The sequence below is a fragment of the Danio rerio genome, chromosome 13 (assembly GCF_049306965.1).
Source record: "Danio rerio strain Tuebingen ecotype United States chromosome 13, GRCz12tu, whole genome shotgun sequence".
Classification (NCBI taxonomy): Eukaryota; Metazoa; Chordata; class Actinopteri; order Cypriniformes; family Danionidae; genus Danio; species Danio rerio.
The window spans coordinates 36,143,690-36,166,507 of NC_133188.1; the positions used below are offsets into that span (position 1 = coordinate 36,143,690).

General features: G+C 35.0%; 1 protein-coding gene and 1 long non-coding RNA gene across 2 annotated transcripts in view; both read right to left on the reverse strand.

Moving 5' to 3' along the window:
* Window positions 1–15,076, reverse strand: part of pdss2 (prenyl (decaprenyl) diphosphate synthase, subunit 2) — a 65,605-nt gene extending 50,529 nt beyond the window's left edge. Inside the window, 1 exon segment of the mRNA NM_001002351.1 lies at window positions 14,536–15,076. Coding sequence (NP_001002351.1) covers window positions 14,536–14,762 — 227 coding nt within the window. The 5' untranslated portion in view covers window positions 14,763–15,076.
* Window positions 4,505–8,636, reverse strand: LOC141376993 (uncharacterized). Its single transcript, XR_012388715.1, has 3 exons — window positions 7,969–8,636; window positions 6,364–7,561; window positions 4,505–5,157 (listed from the first exon to the last, which is right to left on the reverse strand). It is a non-coding gene; the product is annotated as an uncharacterized lncRNA (long non-coding RNA).
* Window positions 15,077–22,818: the final 7,742 nt, after the last annotated feature.

The window sequence follows — 22,818 nt, forward strand, 5'->3', positions numbered from 1 at the left end:
AAAGGTACCCAAAAAGTGGTATGGTACGGTTTGCTTTTTAGTACTTTTTGAAAGTAAAATGGCCATAAAAGCGGACTGAACTGTACCGTACCACTCTGTGGAAATGGGCCAATTGTGGGTACTGTCCACAGCTCTTGCACCTTTATTACTGAGAGCCCATTATTTCACAGTTCTGGTGGTACTTAATTATTTTTACTGATGTTTTGAATTTGTTTTTAAATTTAAATGTTAGTTAGTAAATGTAAGTGTTATTGTTATGCGTTTATTATTTCTTTTCTAATAATTCACTAAGCTTTTATTTATTTTTATGTCAGTTTTACTCATTTTTTTTGTCAATTATTTTCTTTCAGATATTTTTAATCAACATTTCTACTGTTCATCTAAAATTGTTTAAGTTACTTTTTTCCATTTAATATTCACTATTTTATTTCAGTAATTTTATGTTCTTTTGTCATTCTTTTTTTTTTTAATTCCACTAAGCTTTAAATGCATTTAAACAATATTTCTGCGTTGGTCTTCTTAGTTTTTTGTTTCAGATGTTTGTTATTGTAACATTTCAAATTTTGATTTAAAATTTTTGCATGCTTAATTGTATATTATTTAAATATTTAAAATGATTTTATCATTATTATATATTATTTACCATGCCAACATTTCTTATTTTAGCATATTTTTCATTAAATATTTTTTCTTTAATACATTTTAATTTTGGTCACACTTTACAATAAGGTTCATTAGTTAATGTCAATTAATGCATTTATTAACATGAACAAACAATGAACAATACATTTACTATTGTATTTGTTCATGCTAGTTAACGTTAGTTAATGATATTACAGTTGTTCATTGTTAGTTCATGTTAACTCATGGTGCATTAACTAATGTTAACAAGCATGGAGTTGGATGTTAATAATGCATTAGTAAATGTTTAATTGTGATTAATAAATGCTGTACATGTGTTGTTCATGATTAGTTCATGTTAGTAAATGCATTAACTAATGAACCTTATTGTAAAGTGTTACCTTAATTTTAATAAACGGATCGTTCAGTGTGAACATCCATTTACTCTGATGCCTACGCCAACCAACCAATTTATTAAATAAAGTTTTGTTATAAGCAATGAGTTGATTTTTGACAGCTCTCAAACTTGTGTTGTCATGTAAATGCACTCATTAAACAATTTCAATACACACCCCAATATGCAGAATGATCACAGATTTTAACATCCTCCTTTCCCCAGTCCTGATCAGCTAACATTTATACCAACACAAAGGACAGACTAGAGTGGTCTGAAATAATCTGCTCACATCCACCACCCAAAACACATACATACCATCAGTCAATCCGACAGAACCTGCATCTCAAAACATGCGCACGCACAAACACACACACACACACACACACACACACACACACACACACACACACACACACACACACACACACACACACACACACACACACACACACACACACACACACACACACACACACACACACATCATTAAATCACAAACTCACTCCACTGCAAAAGGGAGGAGCAGAGAGTCATTAAAACAAGACGAGTGGTGATAAGAAATGATTGGAAAGAGGGAATGAAAGAGTGATGGAACGTTACAGACCAGCTGCAAAGTGTTTATGACCCTCATGAACAAGAAGTGTGAAGTACACTTAGTATGTGTGAAACGTTTTAAAGGGCCGTTTTCACAGGTTTCTGTACTCTATGATAAAAATGCATCATGCGACAGTAGGTCAAGGTAAAACTCATTTTGGAACAGCGTTAGTTAAAACACTTGCTATGTTTCAATTCAAGTGCAAGAATTAAACTTTTGCACAAAACTAGAATATCGCATAAAACGTCTGCAAGCACCAATTCCATCCAGTGATCCCTTCCTGATAAACTGGCACCAAATATTTAAATAAAAATATAATTTGCTGCAACTGTATGCCTTTTTTTCCTATATAACAAATTACCTGTGTTTTGAAAGATGCAATGATTGCATAGTGATTTCTGAAAAGTAATAATAACAAACCACTATCATGACAGATTTTGGCCAAGGGGTTTTAGAATCAACCAACACAACCTTGCAAATGTTTTACAATGTGGTCAGTCTGCGTTTGTCCATTTATGCTGTCCCATCATATCCTTTTTTTGTCATCACATGATCTGTGAAAACTACATCACATGACTTTTTTGATGCATATGCTGGAATTTATTCTGTAAATGTGTTTCCATTTTAGTTTATGCACATTTTTCAACCCAGGCTCATTTTTTTGCAGTTTTTGTTCTCGCGTAAATCCACCAGAGGCCACTGTCGACTGACTGACTGACCCACCCTCCTCCTTCCCTAAACCCAGTCAATAGTGTTTTTAAAAGCACAGATTGACCCACTCACCCACTTCTTTAAACTCATCCGACAGTTTTAAAAAGCAATCCAAAAAAGAAAAGCCCTCGCCTAATTTTTACCATGTTTTTAGATTTTACCACATACTAACCCTGTTATTTACATTTATTTTTTGGCTTCTGCTTTTGTCTCGTAGTGGTCAACTGCTCTTTGCATCTCAAGTCCACTGAGGTACATGGCAAGCTACTGGACGAACTGGTAACAGCCGGAATGCCTTCCATAGAGATTAGCAGTCAGCTGGTAAGCGCGAAAAGGAACGGCGTTATACCACCCCGTAGCATTTGTTTTAAAGATGAAACACAGCCATATGTACTTCAGGCTACATAATTTGTGATCTTCAGAAATGTATATAGGGCTGCGTTTTTAGAATGAACCTATGTTCATTTTTCTCATCGGATGAAAAGCTCATCTTACACACATGTGCGAAAAAGTTTTTTTATGAGCTTTTTCAAAATGTATGTGCGTCTTGGCTTTTCTATTAAGCATTTTTTATGTGCGAAAATGAGCATAAAAATAGGTGGATGGAAACAGCTAATGAACCAAACAGATGATTCTGGGGATGGGATGGGCTTTTTTTATATGGGTGGGCATGTATACATTCATTCATTCATTCATTCATTCATTCATTCTTTTTCTTGTCGGCTTAGTCCCTTTATTAATCCGGGGTTGCCACAGCGGAATGAACCGCCAACTTATCAAACAAGTTTTTACGCAGCGAATGCCCTTCCAGCCGCAACCCATCTCTGGAAAACATCCATACACACATTCACACACACACTCATACACTACGGACAATTTAGCCTACCCAATTCACCTGTACTGCATGTCTTTGAACTGTGGGGGAAACCGGAGCACCCGGAGGAAACCCACGCGAAGGCAGGGAGAACATGCAAACTCCACACAGAAACGCCAACTGAGCCGAGGTTCAAACCAGCGACCTTCTTGCTGTGAGGCGACAACACTACCTACTGCGCCACTGCCTCGCCACATGTATACATATTTATGTATATTTACAACACTCCAAAATATATTTTTGCTGCTTATTCAAACCAAACTACTTTTTAAAATGAGCTTAAACAACAGAATTTTGGAGATTTTTGGTAGGGGAAGCTTAATTTATGTTCAATCCACTTAAATTTGTTAACAATCAATGAATGAATTGTGTGGAACCATGCATTTTTGCAGCAAAGCGTATTGAAGGTTTATATTCACAATAGTGTGCTGAAATAACAGTGTCTTTTTTATGAAATTATATTGATTTGCAAAAAGCTGTTTTTACTACATTGGTGGATCCTGTGAACGGCCCCTCACAGCTAAGAAAGAAACTGCTGTAAATATCAATCAAAATGCCAAAGCGAATGAAGTCATTGGGAAAATGTAACATTACGTCATTGCACTCGGTTCGCCTGGAATATTATGCGTTTTGCAGTTGGTTTGTTGAAATAATATATGTTTTGGGTGGCACCAGCAAGAAAGCAGGGTTTTTATAACTTAATACTTTAGAAACTATATATATATATATATATATATATATATATATATATATATATATATATATATATATATATATATATATATATATATATATATGCAACCATTTAGTTACCAATGTTCTTCAAAATATATTTTGTGTTTAGAAGAAAGTCATACTGGTAAAAATATATAATTAAAATTTTAATTTTGTAAAAATGTATCTAAATAGTCTACATACATTTATCAACTAAAGTTGAACAAAGTTGAACTTTCTAATTCCAAGTGGAAAATGACTTTTCAGAATGAGAAGTTTCTATCTGCATTTATCATGGTTATTTTACTCCAATTTGGAAATGTGAGAGAACTTTGATCATTTACATTTAGAGAACCCTTCGGGTCTCTATCATGTTAATGTATGAAAGAGAACTTTTACACACATATTGTTTGCTATATGAATTGCAAAAACGTTAAACCTCAATATCTGAAAATCATTCAGAAGTTAAGCAGATAGAACCTTATCATTCTAAGGTGACGATATATATATATATATATATATATATATATATATATATATATATATATATATATATATATATATTTTTTTTTTTTTTTTTTTTTTTTTTTTTAACAACTTTCTCATGTTTGTGCAGGAAACACAGGGAACAAGGCATGTCTTCACGTATTTGTGTTGCCAGATCTTTGAGGGAAAAAGCAGCAGATGAAAACAAATTAATAGCAAAAGTTTTACCCAATCACTTAAAGGGGACCTATTATGTGTAAATCCCCTTATAAGGGGTTTAAACAAAAATTGTGTGGCAACAGTCTGTGATTATAACCTGCTTCCACTGGTAAAAATGTAGTTATTATTTTTTTATTATCACACTTCATAAAAACTGCAGAAATACTTGACTGACATTCTCCCTTTGTACATGTCATCAGAGGGGGAAAGCCTCGCCCATTGGTGATGATCTCCCCCTCATTAACACTGGAGGCCTTGTTTTTTAATCTGCCATCATGCTGACACGTAGGGATTTGTAGCTCCACCCTCTTTTGAAAAGAGGACTATGAGCACAATCTCATTTGAGTTTTAAGAGACAGTCACCAAAATGGCACAATTAGGATCAAAACCTTGAAGGGACAGTGTCAAAAAGTTCTAGAACATTATTTGTGAGGTATTTTGAGCTGAAATGTCACATACACACTCTAAGGACATCCCAGGCTGTCTTTAGCTAATAAACAAATAAAAATTATATAATCAATAAACAAACCAATATTACGCCTGTTTCACACCGCAAGCGTCAGCGGCGCGTGAGCAGAGCGTGAGCAGCGCGTATGTCGAGCAGTAGCAGCACGCAGGCGTTTGCCTTTCACACCAGCTGCGTCTGCAGCGCGCAGCTCTTCGGCAGCTGCTGCTGAGATCAACCTATCTCTGTCTATTCTATCTAGTTACCCCTCTATATACAAATACACTTTTTAAACTTTTCATCTGTACCAAGGCCCCTCCTATGCTGTTTCATTAACCTGCAAATGTTTATTTTTACAAATTTTATAGATCAAATAGTACTGTATGCTTCTCAAGCTAACTTATATGAGAGGTGTCTACAGTCAGAAGACAATCGCCTGTGATATCATGTCATTTGTTTTTTGATTATCAGGTTGCTGTAGACCTAGTTATAATCATATTTATACAATATAGTTATAATGATATTTATACATGATCAAACTAGTGTTAATTTCTCCGCTTCAGTGATGTCCAGCGGCAGAATAACAGCTCGTTAATTCATGCTCGTGCAGATGATGAGACGGACAAAAGTAATTAATGCATGCCATTCTTTTACTTATTTTCGTGTTGTCAGATTCACAGTGCAAACAGCTCCCGGTAGGAAAAATTCGAGTGAACATAAAACAAAGCCGATTAAAACTTTCTTGCTCTGCTAGCTGCACAGAACACAGCGAGCTCACATAATCCAGCATGCGTGTCGCACTACACTACCCACAATACACTTCGCTATGGACTACAAATCCCGTAAATATTCCATTTCCCCTCTCCTACAACACTAGTGTGCAACTTAAGCAAAACTGATAGTAAAATAGTTTTACATTTGGTTTTGTAGTTCGGGCCTAAATAAATGTTTGTTGCCGTTTTTAATCGTTTTAAGTTCATTTGAATGACTATATATAAACCATTTGACATTATTAACGCATTTATTGGGTAAAATTGTTAGTTTTTACTGTCATTCAATGTGTTTTGGTCATTCTCAATGCACTGTCACTTTAATTGAGCGTGAGCAGCGCGTCAAAAATAGACCCAGCGCCGAAACTATCGCTGCACTGCTGCTTCGGCGACGCTCACGCCTCGCTCTGACGCGCTGCTGCTGCGTGCGGTATGAAAGCTCTAATCTGTTAACATGGACGCCGAAAACACACGCGCTGCTCACGCTCTGCTCACGCGCCGCTGACGCTTGCGGTGTGAAACAGGCGTTACAGTGCAATATAAAGCACATCAATGCCTGCGTTTTTACCAGTGCTTATACTAGAAACCATTTAGTTACCAACATTCTTCAAAATATATTTTGCGTTTAAAAGAAAGTAATACAGCTTGTAAAAAATATTTTTAAATTTAATTTTTAATTTTAAGTTTGTAATAATTTTGTATTTTTAAATATTCTCCATACATTTATTGAATATATTTTTTTCACAGTTTAATTGGACGGTTATACAAAAAAACAGCTTCTAGATTTTAGAATAAGGTCTTGAACATGAAGATGATCATATGGGGGTCTGTGGCATTTAAAAGAAAAGAAACCCCTGCCAAAGAGGACCTCATTGAGACCTCCTGTCACAGAGCCTGTGTTTGTGTGTGGAAAAAAAAAATCCAGTGAAGGTCTTCCCCTGACATGTCACGGACATCTCTGCGAGCTCCTGGCGCAACCGCAAACTGTTCTGAACTTCGCTGAGGTCTGTGTTTTTTTAAGAATGAACAGAAAGGCGAAGCGGAACGTGAGCTGGCACTGCCCGACTTGCCAGCCCTGCAATTGTGCGTATAAATATCTTTGGCGCGTCTTAGGAGACGGCTGAATCTGCACTGACGCTGAGGGGAGAAGACAGGGTCCCCTCCCAAATGGATTGTCATATCAGATTTAGGTGTATAGGTTATTACACCCTTGGGCTACTGTTTCCAGCACTGTCGTCTGGATGGGCCGGATAGGGTTCCCGAACTCTCTCTCTCCCTCTAAAACCAACCGCACACACAAACACTCAGTCTTTATTTCCTCTTAAAACTTTCTGTATGTCATTCGGTTGGACAGCAGGTAGAGAAAAAAAGTTCAAGGGGTAGTTCAGCCAAAAAAATGAAAATAATGAAAACTCACATGGGCACAAAGTTGTACAACTTGCTGTGGAAAAATATGTGCTAACAGATGTTTCAGTGCTTTGTGTTAATACAACAGAAGTCAATGGTAACCAAAACTGTTGTAAATACTCCTATTATGAATTCAGACTGATAAAATGGTGCTTTTCTGAAAATTGTCGAAAAAAAAAAAGAATTAAGAACAAATAACATTTTAATAAAGTAGTGAAATAATAAACTTGTGCAAAATTCATTATGGACAACAATTTATAAATCAAATCATCTTCAAAAGATGTTTTTGTTAGTGTTCCCTTGAAATGTTGCCATGTCCAAACTATAAAAGCAACACTTCACGCTTGTTTTGCCAACACAACGTGGCGTCTCTGTGGTGTAAACACGGTGGCACTAATGAATATTAATGAAGTTGCACAATAGAGCGCGCTGATTGGTTTGAACCAAGCCTTACTCATGCATTAATGCAACACACTGTTAGACGTAATAAGACTCACTCTGGCACAGACGCCCAGTCTGCACGCTGGAACATAACGCTATTATGTCATGACCGTGACGCAGCTTCAAAAATTCGTTTCAAACAGGAAGTACGAATTTGCTTGAAATAACGCAAAAACAACCAATTTACACTATTTAGTGAAATATAGGTGTCCTAATAGTGTTTTTAGCAGTGTGGGACACATATACGACTGTCAACAGCTCAAAAAATGTGTTTTGGTGTTTCGTGACCCTGTAATAAGCATCTTTGAGCGTAAGGAATCTAGTTTATGGGGTTAAAAAAAGCAGCCAGGTGCATTATGTAATGTTTTTATGATAATTATTTTGTAATATTATGCCCCTTTTGACAAGACGTAAAATAAATCTCTGATGTCCCTAGAATGTGTATGTGACATTTCAGATCAAAATACCCTACGGATAACGTTTTAGAAGTCTTTGAAACTGCCCCTTGTAGGCTTTGATCCAGATTGTGCCATTTTGGTGACCTTCACTTCATATTCAAATGAGATTGTACTCTCAACCCTCTTTGAAAAAAAGGTGGAGCTACAAATGCCCATGTGTCAGCATAATGGCAGATTCGAAAACAAGACTAATGTCCTGTGCTAATGAGGGAGAGAGATGTCACTCTTAAGCGACACTTTCCCCTTCAGATGACATCAAAGTGTTTCAGCAGACAGTTTTTATGAAATGTAGTTATAAAAAATAAATTACTAAATTTTTACCAGTAGAAGCTGGTTACAATCACAGACTGTTGCCACACAATTGTGTTTAAACCCTTATAAAAGCATAATAGGTCCCCTTAAAATGTTTGGGTTTGACTTTACCATGAATTTGTTTTAATTGCTGCTTTCCCCCCTAAGATCTGGCAACACAAATGAGTAAAGACATGCCTTGTTCCCTGTGATTCCTGCGCAAACATGAGAAAGTTGTTAAATTTCATTAATTAGTTCTTCAGTTTGATCCCAAACAAACTGCACAGATCTTTTTTCAGGAGTTATTAATAGCATTTCTTTTAGGATTCGATCCAGTTGGTGAATGCAGATGTCACTCCCATAAATTAGTAAACTGATATAGTGCGTATAGCAACACATTGTACTTATGATTTGTGATATATATATATATATCAAAACCTGACAATATCAGAGAGAGATGACTGTCTGTCTCCAAGTTGCACATAATCAGATTGGAAATGCAAATGGCAGCCACTAGGGGGAGGCAGCTCAAATTTTGCAAGAGCTACTTGAAAGTGTCATTTAAGTACACTGCTTCTAGGGTCAACCTCCTTGGAGTAACCAAGAGGTTAAGTGCCTTGCTCAAGTGATTTCAATAAGTGTCCCATTTTTAAATCGCCCCCAAACAGGAACTGAGCCTGTGACACCTGCAGTTAAGATGCAAAACCATTAGGTTACATTCACTCGTAGACCAACATAGGACAAAAGCTTCATTTATTAAGCCTTCCAGGCTCAATGAACATGCCTTAAAAGGATTAGTCTGAATGGTGCACATGGTTTGATGTATCATTTTATTCTTTGCACCATTAAAATCCCCTCTTGAACAAAAGCTAAGACCATCAACCATTCTATAACAGAAATGACTGAGCTTGCTTTGCTTTTCAATGAACGAACTGAACAGGTCAGCACTAGAGATTACTCAGATGATTAACAGGGCGCAAACACTTACAAAACCTCTATGTGGTCTTTTAATTTGCCCTTTGAGAGCCAAGAGCCACTCAGGATAATAATGACCTGCATCTTTAACCTCTATATTCAGGTGATACTTCGTTTTTTTTTATTCCTAGACACTTGAATGCATGTCACAGGCTTCTTCACAACACATGGTTTTCATGAGCACTGGATTATTGTGCCAATATCCAAGCAGAGGAATTCCTTGGCTCATGAATATTAATCAAGTCTCATTCTACTCACAACTAATTGGCTGAAGTGCAGATGGTAGTAAATTGGCACTGGTTGGAAAGTCAGTTAAGTAATGTTACTATGGTGAAGGCTTGGTTCATTAAGATTAATTGGGACCATTCCGAGAAGGTTACAAAGCAACGTCAGCGTGACCTAATCAATATTCATGAAGCCTTTTTCTTATATAGAGGATTCATAAATTGGCCCCATGACGGCTGGAGGAATGCATGCATGTTAGTTATATGATGTCCGATTTATTTTTGTGAACTGAATAGTTTAAAAAGAAGATGTCAGTGATTTACCTGGCCGCTGACCCTAATATGGCTTTAAACTCTTGCTGAAAAATTCTAATCATGCATTTCATGTGTCCCATTTTAGTGTCTTGTTATTTCTGATCATGCTATTATACTCAAATCAAGCTATTATAATTTATATAATAATGTATACAACTTCATTCACTAAATGCTATTTAGTTCAACCAGTTCTGATTCATGTGTACAAGTTCCAACTAAATTATTCTCCTAAAATTAGATTTTTTTTCTCAAGCTCCTATGTATAAGTTGAGTAATTCCCCTTTTATGTCAATTAATACAGTGACGTTTTGGTGCAGTAGGTAGTGCTGTTGCCTCACACCAAGAAGGTTGCTGGTTTGATCCCTGGCTGGGTCAGTTGGCATTTCTGTGTGCATGTTTTCCCCGTGTTCACGTGTGTTTCCTCCGGGTGCTCTGGTTTCCCCCATAGTCCAAAGACATGCAGTATGTGAATTGAATAAGTTAAATTGTCCGTAGTGTATGAGTGTGAATGAGTGTGTATGGATGTTTCCCAGAGACGGGTTGCAGCTGGAAGGGCATACGCTGCATAAAACATATGCTGGATAAGTTGGCGGTTCATTCCGCTGTGGCAACCCCAGATTAATAAAGGGACTAAGCAGAAAAGAAAATGAATGAATGAATGAATGAATGAATGTCAATTAATACATTCTTTTCATTGCCTTTAATGTGAAATTAATAAAATTAAACATAAATACAATTAGGATCATAGCCTTGAAGGGACAGTGTCAAAAAGTTCATTCATTCATTCATTTTCTTGTTGGCTTAGTCCCTTTATTAATCTGGGGTTGCCACAGCGGAATGAACAAATAATATATACCGTTTAAAAACATAAATAAAAGTGTGTCAGAAAAATGCTCACTTTAGAAGTAAATTTCAGAGGTTTTTGCATCTGAACTTTTCATGTCCTTCAATTACAAAATTCCCAGCCATTCCAGTCATTCATGTTTGATTTTCTCTGCAGCACAAAAGATGTTTTGAGAAAATTCTGCGTTTTATTAACAGTGTTTACTTATTCATTAATTCCTAAAATAGTACATTTTTTACTTATTTATAAATTCTTAGAAATTAAAACTAACTTGGTTACTATTTATTGGTTACTAATATTCTTCAATATATATATATTAAGGGTGTCACGATCCTCCAAAGTCTCGATTCGATTACATTTTCGATTCTAAAGGCACGATTCGATTCGATTTTCAATTATGAATAATTAATTAATTAATGACCAATTAATTATTTGTAGCCTACCGTTTAAACTACCTGACCTGCATGGTCTTTGTTTTACCCATAAACAAATCATACAGTAAATGAATAAAGGCAAGATACACACATAATTACCACCTGTCAATCACTTTTTCTACGGGACTCGTGAATAGGCAGTGATCTGTGTCGTTATAATGGCGTCGGTAAAAAAAGATGCACAACCAACAGGAACCAGCCAACAGTATCTGAGGTGTTCGCTAAAATGACTAAGTACAAGTGAGTGAAAGATTAAAGCAGTTCTCTGACTGCCTGGACCTGCTGTCTCGAGCGCATGGCTGTGTGTGCGTTTGTGTCTGTGTGGTCACGTGATGTGCATTTTCAGAGGTAGAGAGGAAGGAGGGCTGCTCAGAAATGCTACACGCCACTGTGGATGTCAAATCGTTGTCGTTCTAAAATGCCATTTAAAGACAAAGACAGTGTAAACAGGGCCTGAGTGTGTACTTTTCGCGAGCGGATTTGCAACGGGGGCGGGCGGAGGATCGCGATGCCGGTGTTGTCTATCGGACGAACCGTAGGTAATACGTACATAGCAGAGCTTGCAAAACTGTGTTTTTTTGTCAACAACACGAACGTTGTCAACATAACTCACTTGAAATCCAAAATGCTTACACACCGCCGACTTCATTGAAAGAGGAGAGGGTTTAAGTTCTGTCGACGGGTCTCCTGCTTCTGCAGTTTAACAAGCACTTCAACAAGCCTGTTTTTTTCCCGCTTGGCAAGCCAAGCTGACGTGACATGGGGGCGTGGCAGCATCGACGATTCTATTTTTTGATTCGATAATCGAAATTGAGCATAAATTTCGATCAAAATTTCACAGAAGAAATAAAGTCTTAGAGGTTCGGAAGAACATCCTATTGAGTAATGATGACAAAATATATATAATTTCTGGGTGAACTAGCCTATATTTAAAGAATTTAAAACAATGAATTCCTGTTTTAATATGTTATAAATGTAATTAGTTCTGTTGTGGCAAGACTGAAAATTAGAACAATTAGAATTGAAAAATTCTATAGTATTTGTTTAATCATAGATCTATAAAGGTCTGTGGTTACAGTAATATCTTTTTTGGTGTTGTTCAGCACCAAGAAACTCAAAGGTTTAAAACCACTTGAGGCTGAGTAAAAAGTGAGTAAATTTTCATTTTTATTACAAACTATTCCTTTAATTTAAAATTTAAGACACAATCAGAACCGCACATTCACTCATTTTGGTTTAGAAAATTAATTTAAATCCAATATAAAACCAGTGTTGTCAACCTAGCAGCTTTTCAGACTACGCTAGCAACCTTAATGGTATAAATTTTAAAATAATTATAAAATAAACAATCAAGAAATAAATTTAGCTTTTTTAGACAACTTAGTGTTTCACAATATATAAAAGTTAACTTATCAACTTTAAATATATTAAAGTTGACCAGGTACAACAGTTACAGTAGAGTCATTTGTGTTTAACCACAATAAAGTGAAAGTTTATCAATTGCCTGTATTTTTAAGGCCTGTGTAAACATTTTAAGCAAGGTTAAAGCAATTGGAAGGAAATATTACTACTGCAGTTTTAACAAAGATCAATTGTACACAATGAAGAGTATATACAGCTTGATACGTTTGATTATTTTACTTCTGTATTGTTTGTGTATTTGCTCTATTTATCTCTGCTTATAATTTGTTGATTATTTTTATGCACTACCCTACAACATCATCCCAACCAATCTAAAATCGCAGAAAGTTTAAACATTGCAATGCATGTTTTTTTTTTAATTGTGCAGCCCTAACTTTAAGTAACTTTTAAATAAATTACACAAAAAGGAGGAAACCACTGAACAACTAGTTAAAGATAGAGTTGCTTGTAGTACCCACATTAAATGTGCATTAAGTGATGAAATCAATAATTTTAAGACATCTAGTTATTCGCTAGTACCAATAACTGTTGATCAATTATAGATGCACTCTAGGAAAAAATAAACTGAAAGTACCGGTTATTTTCTGCCAGGACCCTATCTGTTATACTGACATAAATAGTAAATTCAGAAACATTAATTCATATTAGCACCATACTGTACACTCTAAAAAACGTTGAGTTATTTATTTAACCCAATGGTTAAGTTAAAAATATTTGGTGCTTTGATGGGTTATTTTTTAACCTTTATTGGGTTATTTATTTAATAACTCAACCAGTTGGATTCAAAATGAAGAATTTTAACAGTCATCTGATTTAATTGGCACAGAACAGCTGTATTATTATCCGTACATAATGTTGTTTTTGCATTATAAAGCTAATTAAAGCTCTAATGCAATAATGTTGTATTTATTATCAAATTAGCTCTCCGTGTCGTGTGTTTTATATCCGTTTCACCAGCACTCCTAATTGTTGATGCTACCAACGCGCAGTATAGCTGATCAATATTAAACTGATTAAAAGTCTTAAGTGTCTGGAACTTAAAATGTAATGGAAATAAAGCATTTTCTATATTTTTGAAAACTGTATGTTATTTGTTTACACAGCTATACTTATAAAATTAATAGTGGTACTAGTAGTAGCAGGAATAGTAATACCAGAATAAAAAAAATAACATTTAGACAAAATAACCCAATGTATTGGGTAAAATTTTATAACCAAAAGCACTGGGTTAAAATAAAAAATAGTTGGGAAGGTGCTATAATAACCTACAGTTGGGTGATATGTTGGTTTTTTTTTTTTAACCCAAGTACTTTAACGAAGTACACAATTTTTATGCCTGTCATTTCATTACCCACTTTTCTGAGAGTGTTATATTTAACTTTCATTAAAATGCAAAAAAATACTATAATTCACAGCATAAAGTTTAACCGTAGCAGTTAATGAGAAACCTACAATTTGAGTTCAAACACATTCAATCATCTGACATTTTATTTTAAAATAATGTAAAAAAAAAGAATCTATGTAACGTATGACATATATGCAAAATGTAAAAGTTAAAAAGCACTAATAAAAAAACTATTCAACTTTTTTTCCTTGAAATATTCAAGATCCTGTAATCCTACAAGGCCCCTTAGTATATATATGTACACATATATTTGATTATCTTATTTATATTTCGTTTGATTGTACACCCCTGACCCTGTTTTTCTTTTTTTACTTTATTTATTTTGTATTAGTATTGTTCTGTACATTATTCCTTAAGCATTAATAATAATAAAACATATTTTTGCAACAAATCGACATGATACTTTCCCGAAATTATATCCTTAAGGGGAATGTCTGAAAATATAAGCAACTTTACCCCAATGATAAATAAAGCCCGGACACTTTACCTGGCGGTGTTAAGCAGAGGGTGTTTCGTCCCCACCAGCTTCCTGACATGCATGGCCACATTACTGAGCTCGTCACTGAGCAAACAGCGTAAACTCATGAATGAAGTCGGATATCCTACAATCTTCTCCGCATCGGACACCACTTTAGTCCAGCTGGAGGGAGACGGGTTCGAGAAAATACTCAGATGCCTCAGCCCAAAGTAAGACAATCGTGACCTCCAAGCCATTTTAAAACTAATACAATTGAAATACCACTTATTTAAACGCCTGAATGTTCATTGAAACGTTCAGATAAGTTCACAAAAAGATCTGACTCTGTCTTTCACTTATTTGGAGTCATATCCAGCAGTATCTGTGCTCCCCAATGTCACCTCCTTACTGAAGTAAACATCTCCTTCTCTCTTGTTCTTCTGCAAATAAGTCACTTCTGCTGATTGAGCGATAGTCACCGGTTGATGTAAGTACGTTATTCGAAAACGACAGTCCTTGCTTTTAATTAAGTGTCCAGTTTTATGAACTCACGTTTGACAGCTGCACCGGGTCGCCATTTTCTACGAATCAGTTTGCGGCTTGTCGTAAAGACTGAATGATTAACCCATTCGTCACCAAAAACACTTGATTATTTATTTTTTGGATTTATTCGTATTAACAGTAAATGCTCTCTGGGGCTTATATTAAAGTTCATTTATTTGATAATAAATTCTCTGCAAGGACCTAATGACAATGAACACTGAATGTGTAAATGTAACACTGTAATACTGAATATTTGTATTTATTTTTCTTTATTTGCTGATTAATGGATGGTATTAAAAAGATACTTTGAAATGATTATGCCCAATAAATGCCATATATTTTGAAAAGTACGACATTGTGAGGAACAAAAACAGAAATATATTGTATTTAAAATTCTTCATTAACCCTTTACGCTGTGAAAACTCTTTTAAGAAAAAGTGGCTCATACTTAATTAGATTTTTAATAGTTTGAAGTGCTTTAAATATATTGAAATCACTCCATACAATAACAGATAAAGTACTTGCAGCTCAAAATTTGTTTTTATTAAATTACAAGATGAATTAATGTGCCGTTTCCTGTGGTGTAAAGTACTTGAGTAAATGGACTTTGTTACTTCACTTAAGTATTTTTTTTTTTTTTTTGGCTACTTTGTACTTGTACTGAGTATCTAAAATATAAGCAACTTTTACTCTCTACTTGACTACATTTTAGATTGAAAACATGTACCCTTTACTCCACTACATTTGAACAGACTCTTATCGTTACTCATTACATTGTGATTGTGCACGACAGGTCGGTATCTATATGCAGTGTGCAGGATGCAGTGTCTACTTTGTTTGCCATGAACCACGAAAATAAGTGCTTTAAGAATTCATCCTCAAATGTGAGAAAACACATTGAGGTAAGAGTCTAATATGAATTTAATGTGAATTTAGTCAAATTATGTCTGACTTTATAATAGTATTATAAGCATAATGTTACCATAAGGTAATACTGTTACTAATAGGGCAAAAACCACTGTGACATGACATGACTATATTGTAGCTTAACTAGCAGTGGTATGCTAATTAGTATAGTTAAGTAAAAATAATGCCCCCCTCTGCATGGTCCGGTATAAGACTCTGACGGTATGATAACCTTGGATAAAAATATCACGGTTTCACAGTAAAGGGATTGCTGCTCTAAAATATGTTCTTTTTAAATGTCTGGGTAAAAACAAACAAACAAACAAAAAAATCCCTTTTAAACACAATATAATTTATTTTGAGAAACATTTTTAATGTTTTGGAGCAGTAAACGTGTCAGGCTAAACTAATTATTGACTTTTGCGGTGTTCATTAAATTTTAATTGAATTTAAAACAGATTTTTTTTCTGCTGAGATATTGCTGTCCTAAAAACAAAACAAACAAACAAAAAAAAAACCTAAATAATAAATCCTACGCATACCTTACGGTATCAGAGAAAAGTTTAACGTTTTAAACCTTGACTTTTCCAAACAAAAGTATACCTTTAAAACGGTAATTGTCCCATGCCTACCTCTGAGACTGAGAGGTAAATCTCTCAGAAAAATGAGAAAATCTTAAATTAAAATATTGATTTCAAATAACTACAATAACACTGATATTTTATCAATATTTCAGAAACCAAATTTAACATTACCAGAATTAAATTTTACACATTACGTCAAAGTCAGTTCTGAATTTTGTTTTACTACTTCTTTTTTTTTTTTTTTTTGAAAAATTGTGCCTTTTTTGGACATTTGAGTTTGACTGAAACTTTTTGTTCTATTTTTTAATCTATTTTGCTCTGGCATTTTGAAACATTGAGGTGTTAAATTTAATTTCTATATCAGGAAATAAAACCTTTCTTGGTGTTCTTTTAGCTTACATTCAGTACGAGTAAAATACTTAAGTAGTTTTAAAATCAGATACTTTAATACTTTTACTCAAGTCTAATTGAAATTGGTCACTTGTAACTTGTAATGGAGTCTTTATAACAGTAAGGTATCTGTACTTTTACTCAAGTATGGTTTTCAGGTACTCTTTCCACCTTTGGCCGTTTCAAAATTCAAAAAATGTTGATCAAATTCACTTTGCAAAACTTTTGCAGCAATAAAATTTCTCAGTCAGAGATCAATTTCCCATGATGTAATCTGATAGTGGGGCATCACAGTGGGGCAGTACGATCGCCTCACAGCAAGAAGGTCACTGGTTCGAGCATCGGCTGGGTCAGTTGGCATTTCTGTGTGGAGTTTGCATGTTCTCTCTGTGTTTGGTCTCTCATGGTCTCTCTGGGTTTTCTCTGGGTGCTTCAGTTTCTCCCACAGTCCAAAGACAAGCGGTACAGGTAAATTGGGAAGGCTAAATTGTTCGTAGTATGTGTGTAAATGGATGTATTTTAGTGATAATCATCCGCTGTGTAAAACATATGCTGGATAAGTTGGTGGTTCATTCCGCTGTGGCGACCCCAAATTAATAAAGGGACTAAGCTGAAAAGAAAAAGACAGAAATGTAATCTGATAGTGTAAATACATAGAAAAATACCCATGAATCAAAAACTCAACTGAAGAAAAATGTACACAGTTAAAGTCAGAATTATTAGCCTCCCTTTATTTTTTATTTATTTTTTATAAATATTTCCCAAATGATGCTTACCAGAGCAAGGACATTTTCACAGTATGTCTGATAATATTTTTTCTTCTGGAGAAAGTCGTATTTGTTTTATTTGTGTCTTGAAAAATATCTAGTCAAATATTATTTACTGCAACCATGGCAAAGATAAAATAAATCAGTTATTAGAAATGAGTTATTAAAACTTTTATAATTAAAAATGTGCTGAAAAAAATCTTCCCTTCGTTAAACAGAAATTGGGGAAAAAATAAACAGGGGGGCTAATAATTCTGACTTCAACTGTATATATAAATTATATATAAATTAGAATAGAGTAGAACAGAACGGAATAGAATAGAATAGAATAGAATAGAATAAAATAGACTTGCACAGAACAGAATAGAGTAGAGTAGAACAGAACAGAAAGGAACAGAACAGAATAGAACAGAACAGAATGGAGTATAATAGAACAAAGTATAATAGAATAGAATAGAATAGAATAGAATAGAATAGAATAGAATAGAATAGAATAGAATAGAATAGAATAGAAAGGAGCAGAACAGAGCAGAATAGAATAGAGTAGAACAGAATAGAATGGAACAGAATAGAATAGAGTTAAACAGAATAAAGTAAAACAGAATAGAATATAATAATAGAATGGAATAGAATAGAATAAAGTAGAACAGAATAGAATAGAACAGAACAGAATAGAATAGAGTTAAACAGAATAAAGTAAAACAGAATATAATATAATAATAGAATGGGATAGAATAGAATAAAGTAGAACAGAATAGAATAGAACAGAACAGAATAGAATAGAGTTAAACAGAATAAAGTAAAACAGAATAGAATATAACAATATAATGGAATAGAATGAAGTAGAACAGAATAGAATAGAACAGAACAGAATAGAACAGAATAGAATATAATAGAACAGAATAGAGTAGAGAGTAAAGTAGAATAGAACAGAACATAATAGAATAGAACAGAATAGAGTAGAACAGAACAGTACAGAATAGAATAGAAAAGAATAGAATAGAATAGAATAGAATAGAATAGAATAGAATAGAATAGAATAGAATAGAATAGAATAAAACAGAACAGAACAGAACAGAACAGAATTGAACAGAAAGGAACAGAACAGAATATAATAGAATGGAATATTATAAAATAAAGTAGAAAAAAAATAGAATAGGGCATAGAATAGGACAGAACAGAACAGAATAGATGTAATCCACGTCAGTGCTGTTTGTTTTTCATTGATCATCATTATACATCATCAACACACCAGATACTAAAATGTTGTAATATACTGTAATTTGGATAATATCTTCTTTACCTTGGAAGGTTGGCTTGTGTGACAGATACATTTGTTTCACAATACTGCACGTTTGATTACACTCACAGCCTTTGATAACAACAATAAAAATAATAATAATAACAATAAAACTGAACAACAATAAAAATGAAACTGTAGCGCAGTTTTCTTCCCTTTCAAACCAAGTCTGATAGTGTTTTATTATTTCCTGTCATCATTTCCTGCCTGTTGTCCACGGCCCTATTAGAACAGACCTGCGACCCATTTTTTTTGGTTGTGACCCACCGGTTGAGAAACACTTCTCTGTATTGCATGTCACTGAGTGATTATTCTGGATTTGTGATAATCCCCATATTGAGCTCATGCCAGTCAAATGAATCCCATGGGATAACAGAGTTAACTTCAGCTGTATCAACTGCTAAAAGCCAGGGGGAATTTCACTTAAGTGCAAGATCCTTAATGATGTCAAAAGCTACATTTTACACAACCTGAATTGTGTAAATGTAAGCCAGTGTTTTTTTTTTTTTTTTTCACTGCCGTATATTGTTGGCACTTTCATGTTTTTGCTCAAACCTAGCAGAGATGGCAAGTCTCTATTATGGCCACAATGTTACCACTCAGACAAAAGATAGTTTTCAGGGTTACTGAGTTTGAAGCAGAAAGGAATTGGCATTGTTACTGTATCACATATTTCTTTATGATGATGCTTTTGGGTCACCACAGAGGAATGAACCCACAATTACTCCTGCACATGTTTTAGTTGTGGGTACCCTTTATGCCACAACCCAGCCCTGAGAAAGTGCTTTATTTTATAAGCGTTTGACAATATTAAGATCATTAGCTCTATTGTTTCAAAATAATTTATAGACCATTTCAGTGTGGTCATGTCATTGGCCCATGAACATTTCCTGTTTGTTGTCAAACCATTTTATAACTTTAACAAGAGGCAACTCAAGTCGACATAACATTATTTATAAAAATGTGGACCTTTTTGGACTCTCGGAAGCTATGAAAATTAAAAAATGTAAAACATGAAATATGTTGGGACCATTGCCTTTGTTTACATCTTTCACAATGGTCTTGTAAATTTGTGCTGCCATTTTTTACTTTATTACAGTGTATTCTACATTATATCTCTCTGTTAAATCACTTATTACTGTTGCTAAAATGTCATTTAAATCATTGAATGCAGAAAAATTACTAATTTTAATAAATAACTTCAATAAATATATAGTAGTATATACACATCTCGTTCAAAAGAAGAAAAAAAAATCACACATTCTAATATTTCCTTGGACTGCCTTTTGCTTGTGATTACAACACATTCATTGTGGCAAGGTTTCAAAATGTTTCTGCAATGTCACTCAATCACTTTCCATCAGCTTTTTCCCTGCTTTTCCAGGGGTTGCCACAGGAGAATGAACCGCCAATTTGGAGACACTGCTCACTGCAGAGCCACTTGAGCTCCACCAAGGAAGAGCTTGAGCTTCAACTCCTCCTCCTATAAGCTGTTTTAATGCGTACGCTCCCCCCACCCCTAATCTCAACCCCCAGTGACATCACTTGTAGAAGAAGTGCAAGGAAGGAGGAGCTGGAGATCAAGCTCCCCCTTGCTGGAGCTCAGCTCTGCCCAAGTGGCTCTGCAGTGAGTACCACTTGCCAATTTCTCTGGGAATTATTTTACACAGTGGATGTCCTTCTAGCCACATCCCAGCACTGTGAGTACAACCCTCAGTGTACACACATTCGCACACTACAGCCAATCTAGTTTATTTAATTCACTTGTTTGTGGACTGTGGGAGAAACTGAAGCACCCGGAGAAAACCCACATGACCACAGGAAGAACATGAAAGCTCCACACAGAAAGGCCTCCTGGTCCAGGCAGGACTCGAACATCCAGCGACCTTCTTGCTGTGAGGAAACTGTGTTTACGTCTAACCACTGAGCTGCCCTTCCTCAGCAATGTCACAAGATTTATTCCAGTCCAGAGTTGCATTCTTTTTGCCAATTGTTGTATTTAGTTATCAAGCATATCCTAAAGAATCTCAATAGGGTCAAAGTTTGGACTTTGTGGTGGCCAATCCATGTTTCATGCTCCCTGAACCACTCACATTTTTGAGCCCAATGAATCCTTGTCATCTTGTAATATGCCGGGCCATCAGAGAAGAAAAAAATCTATTTATTGAATAACCTGGTCATTATTCAGGTACTCAGCTGACCTCATTCTTTAGGCACATAACATTTCTGAACCTGAACCTGATCAACTAAATCACATGATACCACCTATTATGCCTAGTGGTAGACACTAGGCATGATGGGTGGATCACTTCATCTGATTCGCTTCTTACCCTGATGCGCCCATGGCTATCATACAGGAACAGGGTAAATCTGGACTCATCAGACCACATGACCTTCTGTCATTTCTCCAGAGTACAATCTTTATCCTCCCTAGCAAATTGAAGCCTTTTTTCTTGATTAGCCTTACTGATAAGTGGTTTTCTTAAGTCGCAATCCCTTGAGTTCCCCTCACATTGTGTGTGTGGAAAGACTCTTACTTTCACTATTAAACATAGCCATATGTTCTGCTTTTGTTTTTTATTATTTGATTTCACCAGACATTTATGTGATCACCACTATACTTACCTTTTTGCTTCGTTAAATCAAGGTGGTCACCTATTTTGAACGGACAGTGTATGTTAACATCTCTCTAAATCTTGGCCCATAGTGCACATTTTTTTATAATCCTAAACAACTGTAGCTTGTCAGACTGCATGAACATGATCCCCATGATGTAACACTTTAGGATCTCAGTTGTCATAATGTCAGATTGAATGACAATCAAGACGTGCCAAACACGAACATGCAAGAAACCTCATCTGGAGTACGACGTCATCCATCCGTGACGCATTCAGTAACCTACGTTCAAAAATAATACTTCACAGCAAACATAAACAATCTGCAGCGTTAATTTCACTCACAGCATGCCTCAATATATAGTAAAACAAGAAAAGAGGCACTTTTCATCATGCTGGTTTGAAGTTGTCATGCTGACTCCATCTTCAGATTCAGCGTTCCTTTTGGTTCTAAATGAGAGCTTCATCATAAGAAAAGTTACACTGCAATCGTCTGAAATCTTTTAATACCGCTAGAATTTCATCAGAGGGAATATCTGATCGCAATGACCATTAATCAGATGTCAGTAAACATGTCAAACCAACAATCAAAAGAAGATTTCAGCATATCAGATTACAGGAATTTCCCAAATTTGTCTCAGACAACCAAATTGTGCCTTAAATCGCATACAGTGTGCTTATAGGAACATTTGGGGATGTTTGAGAGTATATTTGATTAATCATTTTAATTTTAAATGCAAAATAGAGTCTCAAAGTATTTAATTGTATCTCATTGTTTTTGAGTTTACTTCAGCAAATTACAAAGAACAAAGCACTCAAGAGTAAATACATATTTTCAATACACTTAATTAAAAAAACTGATCATCTCTGGCATAACTAAAGATAAAAATTGGATATTCTTTTCTGTGAGTGCATGATCCCTCTGGTTTAACCAGGGATTAAGAGTATAGTAAAGCTGGCTGATTGTAAGGATCAAACTGGCAATTTTGCAGTGTTGATCATAATAGCCAACATCAAGGAGAAAAAACTATAGGTTCAAGAATAATGAGGAAGGCAGGAAGATGCTTCAGAGCAAAGAACCTCTAATGAGTATAGTTAATTCTGTAAGCACAGAGAAACTCAAAAAATAAAAAATAAATAAGGCCCTCTTTGCTCTTCTCTCCCTTTGAAATTCAATAAATTCGACCTTCTATTTAAGACTGGGTTGC